An 8,464-nucleotide genomic window follows, 5' to 3' on the forward strand; every position below is an offset into this window, starting at 1 on the left:
TAGCTTTGGACATTATATATTACCACTTCCTCTGCATATTTCACGCCTTCATTTTATTTTTTTCCCCCAAGAGAGACCAGCAACATGACTTTAGAGAGAGGTACCGGAGAGGTGGGAACTTTTCTTTTTAAAGGTTTCCCATCCATCCCAACTCTGGCAAAACCGAGTATTAGGTGGAATTAACGTTTCAAGTAGGAACATCAAATATTATTTCAAGCGTTGTCTGTCTGTGAAAATCACCTCAAAAAGATTCAGAATCTCAAGTTTCTGTGAAAGAAATACAATTAAAGAGGAAAAAAAAACCCACTCATGCAAGGAACGCATAGCTATTCTACAGATGAGAAGTACAAAAGCTTAGAAACAGAAAAACACCAGCTTCAGCCTGAGACTGAAAAAAACCCACAGATTTTTCAGAACCAGAGTCCATACAGTGTCACACAGCCCTGCCTTGTCATGTTTGTTAATATCCTCGCTTAGAAGTCAGACAGCATTTTGTTTAACTTGTGTTGCTCTGTATCATTACACTAAACCATAATTAACTCCTCTTTTGTGCCGGCCTCATTCCAACACAATTGTACCCACTGTATACCAGCAGCAGTTCTCAGGTTTTGTTTTGCAGCTCAGCTGTATTTTTCTTGGATGTTCACAAGACTGGCATTTGACTGGATGCGCTTGGCTAGAAAGGGAAAAAATTATATGAAAATTAAACACAAAGAATTCCACAAAAACTAGTCTCTCCACTCCCTCTATTTATCCAGCACAGACTCGCCAACAGCTTTCTGCTCACGTCCAGAAACTTTAATGAAAAGATATGGCTGGAGCTCTTGACTACCCTTCTTCAGGGGACAGCAGCAGACTAATAGTCGCTATTAGCGCCGTCAGCACAGCTGCAGGCAGATCTGGCGGGGCCCCCTCTCCCAGCAAGAGCCAAGCGAGTCCCTGGCACCACCCAACCTCAACAGCGAAATGCCAGCAACACCACTTACGCAAAATGAGTATCCGCTTCTTCTGCTTGGAGTGAAGGAAGCTACTGAGATAAAAAACGATAGGTAGGAAGAGAATGAAGGATGAAACTGCAATCACGGGGACTGTGTCACTGCAGGGAACCGAACAGTTGAAAGTCCTGCTCCAAAGCTTCCGAGTGATGTTCATCTGAAAGAAAAACATCAGCAAGCACGTGCCTTTCCACTGTGCAGCAAGGCAAACGCTCAGGCCTCAGGACGTTCAAGCGTTCAGATGCGATCTCAGAAAACACAGATCTCCCCCCAGAAGAAAGCAAACCCCTGGAAACATAGAAACAGGCAATTTATCAGAGCCAAGATTTCACATCAAAACTTTTACAAGCTTCAAAACCAGCGTATACTCAGATACACTGTAGGCATTCCCACATGCCTGCTGCCCAGAGAACTCACTGACAGCCTGCGGGGACAAGGCTAATCCCACGCTTTCAACAACGCTCCTCTTGCCCAACCGCTTAAAACTCTACAATGTAATAAAGCTTTTCCCAAACGTACGTCGCCAGTGCTGAGGACCCCTAGAAACGACTGCTGTAATAAGGAATAAATTATTACACTGGGTAGAACAACAGCAGTAAAGCTGCGCATTAAAAGCCAGAAGATGAAAAGATTTTTCTTTTTTTAAAGCCACCTTTTTCACAGTAACAAGAAATTAAAGTGCAGCTACTCAAACTGGAATGCACTCGGGCGATGAGGAGTTTCAGTCACGTTCCTGCTGCCCTGACTGAGGACAAGACAGAGCGAGACAGTCCCACCGAGCTCACTGTTTCCCCAGGGGACGTCAGCCTGACATCCCACACCAAGAAGGGGAAAAGCAATCCCGAGCAGGACAAGCGCAAACGGCTCAGATGAACAAAGACCACCAGGACAAGGCCTTTCTGCTGAGTATTAATAAATACTTACCGCGTCTTCCACGTCGATACACAAGTGGGCGGCGTGCCCAGACTCTCCACCTTGCCTGTTCATCCTTTGTAAGTTGTTATACAGGTCATTCAACATTCTGTAGGTTTCGTTGCAGTTTTTACATACTTCTGTATAGTTATTTGGTGGCAGATAGATGTTTTGTCCCTAAGGTTATAAAACAGCATTCATACAGAGTTTTAAGGCATTACTTAAAAAATAAAAATTAAAAACTAGGCTCAAGTTTGACCTGAAATCCAAATTTCTAGCACCCTAGACTGAGTAGAGGCCCAGACAGACAACTCACATGAGAATGCAGGAGGAAAAGGAACCAATTCTAATTCACTAGGGACAGGATCCATTTCCTGCAGATTATGCATCTCAAACCGCTCCCTGAACTAGCAGCCTTTTTTTTTCCTCCTTAATTAAAAAAACCCTTACACTTATTTTTTAAGTACCAGTTCCCAGAAGGAGGAAAAAAAAAATTACTAGCAATTAAATGTTATCTTGGAGCCAGACATCAGGTTCCTTAATGTTGTGTTTTGGTTTTTGTTTGCCCATACCTAACAAGTAACTGCTGTTACTGCTGAGCTGTACTGACAGGCTTTCCCACAGTAAGTAATCCTTTTCACTTGCGGCCTTCACCACCCCTGAATGCAATACAACACACTGGAAAACCAAATTACAATCCCTAAAGATATTCCAACCTAGTGACGGTCCTATCAGCTACCCACCGACCACTGGGTTAAGTCCCAGTTCAGACCCTTGAACGGATCAATAGGCCAGCCCACACTGCTCATGGGCCAGGCCCATAAAGGCACATTTCCGAGAAATCATCAATAATAAAAAGTCATACAGTTTCCTCAGAGATTGCCTCATACCTATCATTCCCCATTTTTCCCACTGAATGGTCCCACCCCTTGGCCAGTTTCCGACGGAAACGGAATATGCGCTGTTTCTTAGGTGTTTTCTTTGAGGACAATTACCACGTTGATTTCTAAGCCAATTATATCGCCCTTGCAATATGCACAAACTCTGTGTACCCACAGTTTTACTAGTCAAAAGAACTGTTACAATGATTTAAGGTGCTGGTCTTTCTGAACTAGTCTATACTGTCAAGAGGCTATTTAAAGACTGAATTGTTAAGTCGGAAGACAACAGTTCTCCAAAGAGGTAGAAAAAGAGACTTGCAGCATGCAGACATAGTGTTTCTTACTATGTAATTATCGACTATTGTGCATGCAGAAATTCTGATGCGAAGTAGCGTTGCAATTACAGACAAAATGAAGTCAAGGTGAATATCAATTAGAATTAATTCTAGGCTCTCCATCTGTAAACATCGGCGTTTTACAGATCATTGCTTTCTCTGCCTAAAATCCATAAACTCAGCAGCAGTTTATTTGCCTAATTCATATCTGCAGTTTATTAAGCATAAATAAGATTTTGGTAGCAATTAAAGGATTTAGTGCTTCTCTTAAATACACAGCATAAATACCTGAAGGTTATGTTCAAAACATGTCAGAGATTTATTGAATAAATCCAGGAATTCTACAGTAGAATTTGTTAATCCCTCACTGCTGTTCATTAAACAATCTGTCAAAGAGAAAGAAAAACAATCAGGATCTTCGAATTTCTAACATTTCCGTAGCTGACAAGCCCCAGACACTACACTCCCACAAAAAGAGCTCTCGACTACAAACGACAGGTCTAGTCAACACTGCAGTTTCTTTATCTGCCTGCCACTGGAGTCTCAGACCTGCCGACCTAACTCCTCATCGAGACCATATTTCAGAATTAATTGGCCTTGATTAAGTGAAAGATGAAGACTACCATCAAGAGCTTTCTGAAGAGGGGGTCTGAATTATCTTTGGACTTTAAGATAAAACAAGACATTACTTTTATTTTCTACTCTGCAAATCTGGCTTTGCCCAGCTACAGTAACAGCCATTATGTGAAAGCAGAAGCACCAGCAGTGGAGACAAAGCAGAGAGCATCCGGGAAACAGCTGGACAATGAGCACAACAGCAGATTCAGACTGTAGGTTATTATTGTTTAAGAAAAGAGCTGACCACTTCACCAGTCAGGGGCTTTCCTCCCAGTTACAGGCTCAACCCTACTGTGTTACTGCTTCCATCCATTCCACCCCGCTTCTGCTCTAACCAGACAGACCCTTGAAAACAGCAGCAGTTTGGGAATTTAGATGTTCAGCAACAGGACCGTGAGAGCAAGCCCACACCCTGGAAAATTCTCCTGAATGGTTTAAACTGAAAGCAGGGAGGTTTAGATTAGATATCAGGAAGAAGTGCTTCACGGAGAGGGTGGTGAGGCACTGGAACAGGTTGCCCAGAGAAGCTGTGGATGCCCCATCCCTGGAAGTGTTCAAGGCCAGGCTGGATGAGGCTTTGAGCAACCTGGTCTAGTGGAAGGTGTCCCTGCCCATGGCAGGGGGTTGGAACTAGATAGTCTTTAAGGTCCCTTCCAACCCAAACCATTCTGCGATTCTATTCTATGATTCTATGAAAGAAGGAGGGCGAGCATTCAGCTGGACTCTGGGCAGGCAGCACACAAGCCAAGCACAGCAGGAGAGCAGCGACCACAGAGCTCCTCCTGCATTGCCCCTTCCAGTCTTCACACAGCCCACACTCGCACAGGAAAATCAACTCTTCTGGGCTCTCGAGGGACTCTGCAGCAAATCCAGCATCTTTAACACTCAATCCCACAGTGCTATTCCCTCCGCTCTCCAGTGCGCCTATTAGAGTAAGGTTCCACTTCCTACACCAGCAGAATGGCAAAAAGACACAGTTTAGCTGTAAGCGTGACACAGCACCATCAGCACAGGGACAGTCAGATACAGAGATAGACTCGGACACCTTCCACCCATAAAATCATAGAATGGTTTGGGTTGGAAGGGACCGTAAAGACCATCTAGTTCCAACCCCCCTGCCATGGGCAGGGACACCTTCCACTAGACCAGGTTGCTCAAAGCCTCATCCAGCCTGGCCTTGAACACTTAAAATGAAATAAAAAGTATGGCTGTGGAGGCAGACACTGTTCAATGTGTAGGCATTCCAGAGTTACTGACTTTATTGACAAACAAGGTAAAGTCTCTTATGTAAGTTTTTGGAAAAAGGGGAAAACTGAGAAAAACAAAAAGAAACTGCAGTGAAGTCAAGGAAAGTCTCCAGCAAGGTCTGTAGGTCACAGAGAAAATGAACATGACTGTCTTTTGAAAGAACAGCCTAAAAGAAATATTTATATAAAACTAAGTTATCCAACAGACTAGTACCCTCAGATTTTGGCAGTATGCCCTACAGAATAAAGAGCTCTGGCACCCTTCACTGGAGTGGTCCTAGTTCAGGATTTGTCTGTTATCTACTGACTGTATATAACCAAATACACACAATTCTGATCCGTGCAAATTTCAGGGGCTAAGTCACAAGAGTATCACGACAGCTACAGAAGGAGTCACATACTTGCACAGTTGGCTGCCTCCCAGGTTTCGTTAAAGAACTCCGACAGGGTCACGACTATCTGCAGCCTGTCTGAGGTCAAGATGCTTTTGGCACAATTGTGGCTCTCGGAAGAATTCTAGAAAAAAAGGAAATGAAAAAAACAACAATCAAGTTAAAAATACAAAGGGAAACCTTTGAAACATATTTTAGGCAGGCACAGGTCAACGATCACATCCCATCACACTGCTGCTTCTCGAATAGGCAGAGCAGAATTGACAGAACACTGAAAGTCTTTTTTTTGACCCTTCAATTCACAGTATGAGCATACAGCACGTGGTCTTTGAAGACCTACTGGGAGTGCATGCAAGTCAGTCGAAAATACGTGACTGCAGCAAAAAAAAATAAAAAAGCAACAGCTAGAGAGGCCCTCTTCTGCCAGGCAGCTAGCACCCATCCGTTTCCAGGCCACTGCCCCAGAAGCCAGCTCAAGGTATGCGCAGCCAGAGAGGAGTACAGGGTCGTTCATCAAGGAACATTTGAAGGAGCTGAACCAACGGACTGGTCTCAAAACAAACCAAACCCAAACAACAGAAAACCACCTCCAAAACGGCTGTACCAACGTATTGTATCAGCAGCCAACCTCCCCCTGGCCCCTGCGCAGCAGTACCAGGAACACAGCTCTCTGCCAAGCGGCGCCCGCAGCCACTGCCTATGACCAGGCCGAGCTTTCGTCCTCCCCAGGCACAGGCCCCAAGCTCATCTGTCTTAGTAAACCACCCAACACTCCTCATCCTCAAAGCAGGCACTGGCACAACTCTTACAACAACTTATTCTTCAGACCGAGTTAATTAAAGAAAAAAAAAATGCAGAGTGGCTATAAAAGCAGTTACAGAATAAACAGGAAATATCCCTATAAGGATTCAAAATGTTTTTCTCCTTCAAAGCTTTATTTTCTCCCTCAAACCACGACCTCCAGTCAGCTGACTCCTGCGCTCTAGCTCCTGGTTTCTGGCTGCTACATTAACTTAAGAACTCCTCAAAACTGCCAAAGCTGCCAAAAGCCTCTTCAGTAAGTGACAAGGGAGACATGAGAAAATAATCTCTTTAAGGAGAAACGTTCCTTACAGAGCTTTATGAGCAATCCATTTTCTGCCTCGCTCTGTTAAAACAGCTTCAGTTTTAAAATAAGAAGTTTCCCTTAGAAACTCAACTGAAGAAGCTAAATATTGCCACATCTGGCAACTCCTACATTCAACTGCTTTCATTTCTACTGAATTACAGGCAGATATGCACAAAAGTTGTTTGTGTGGGAAACACTCTGGGTTGCTTCATGAAGGCCTTTAGCTGTGAAACTTCCTCACCAGCTGAGCTCATGCACTTTCAGTCCAAAGCTGAATCAAGCAGACCTGTATCCTTCCTTAAAGATGTGTGCGTAACTTCTTCTTTAATAAGCGTAGTGAGGAGGATTTTACGTTTCAGAGATGTCCAAAATTTAACTTGGCTGCTTCTTCCACATCACGCTACAACTACTGCAGGACAGCAAAGGTAAACACACCCGACACCTGATTGATTGTGATCATGGATGGAGGTCTCCAGAAGTTATCTCCTTTATTTATCTGATTAGTTAATCCACGCACAGAAGGAAAGCCAAGTTCTCTCTAACACAGATGTGTCTTCCAGATGACATACTGGACCAGCCCTCCCAGGCTGCCAGTACTCAAGAACAGCAGCTGCAGTGAGTTCACACGTATTTTAAGTGCCACGATATGTTTGGCAACCTAAAACTGGCCAAAACATTATGCTGCAAGTACCCGAGAGAATTACGTACTCAGTTTCTCACTGTCACATTACCTAGTCACTGGCACAAAACAGCTTCCATGTGAGAAACGAATAAACAGACTACAGGTTTGCAAACTAAAACAGGAGACCACGGCCTACATATTTGCCCTGAAGATGACAATTGTCAGATGACCATCCCTGTGCTCTGCCAATATAAGTGCTGAGGTGATGAGGGGCAACAAGCAGATAACGCATCAAAACCAGAAAGCGATCCTACTTCACATGACAGGTAACTTAAGCTGTGAAAGAGTTTGCAGCAGGACACTGCTGCACCACAAGTTTACCTGGGTTTAGAGAGCAACAGATTTTTCTTGTCAACAGTGATTCTAAATACAAATTCAGAAATCCCAAGACTGGAAGCACAATCCAGGGGATACACTGCTATAAACTTGCTCTCTCTACTCTCACCAGGGCACGCACTTCTAGCCATCATCAGAGAACAGACAAAGGTCCATTTGTCTGATCCACCAGTCGTCCTCGCATTACACCAGGGACTAACTTTTACAAATGGATAAACTGGGTAAGAACATGCAACGCTAGCCATGAACCACCTCCAGCACTAAGAAATGAGGAAAAGAGGGGGGAAAAAAAAAAATCAACATCAATCAAAAGCCTGGAGGATGACAGAAGACTGAGCTTCAGTCAAGGTTTCCCACTGGTGGAATCCACAGGCTCCAACCAGTGCTCTGGAGTTCTGGTTGGCTGTGACACGCTCCTGCCACCGCTAGAGCCAGGAGCACTGTGACACGGCTCCCCACAGATGATGTGCATCACTCACCACAGCTTCAGAGACCATCGATTTTCCAAGAAATAGCAGGCCACTGAGCTCTGCCAGCGTTCCTCATCAGTGCTGTACAACAACGACCTGCGAGCCAAAGCGCTGCTTTAGGTATTGCTACATCAGCAAGAACAACTCGAGTTTTTCCACCTGCACAGAGGAGCAAAGATTTCTTTCCGCAGGTGGAGCTACCTGCCCCTAACCACGCCGGGAGCTGGCTGAACCAACCACGCCACTACACCGGGCAGCAGAAGACAGCCATCACTGCCAACGCCACTTCCCAAACATCCCCTGCCACCACCAAAGCACCTTACGCCCCGCGCGTCCCGTCGGTGTCACAGGTCACCGGCCGCACCCAGGCCGAGCCCTCCGCACGGAGCCGGGCGAGACCCACCTGCCCGCCCGGGAACCCCGCGATCACTGCGCTCCGGCACAGAACTTGCATGACTGGAAGCTTTAAGGAAACAGCCCTGACCCCC

The 8,464-nt window shown here is 45.1% G+C and overlaps 1 protein-coding gene across 1 annotated transcript; it reads right to left on the reverse strand.

Annotated features, from left to right (window-relative positions):
• Positions 1-383: 383 nt before the first annotated feature.
• On the reverse strand, positions 384-8,430 carry OSTM1 (osteopetrosis associated transmembrane protein 1). The gene is made up of 6 exons (XM_010161743.1): positions 8,341-8,430; positions 5,390-5,504; positions 3,412-3,509; positions 1,920-2,084; positions 987-1,152; positions 384-676 (listed from the first exon to the last, which is right to left on the reverse strand). The coding sequence occupies exons 1-6, from the start codon at positions 8,428-8,430 to the stop codon at positions 621-623; spliced, it is 690 nt and encodes a 229-aa protein (XP_010160045.1). The 3' UTR covers positions 384-620.
• Positions 8,431-8,464: the final 34 nt, after the last annotated feature.

The sequence above is a fragment of the Eurypyga helias genome, unplaced genomic scaffold (genome assembly GCF_000690775.1).
Source record: "Eurypyga helias isolate BGI_N326 unplaced genomic scaffold, ASM69077v1 scaffold33031, whole genome shotgun sequence".
NCBI classification, from domain to species: domain Eukaryota; kingdom Metazoa; phylum Chordata; class Aves; order Eurypygiformes; family Eurypygidae; genus Eurypyga; species Eurypyga helias.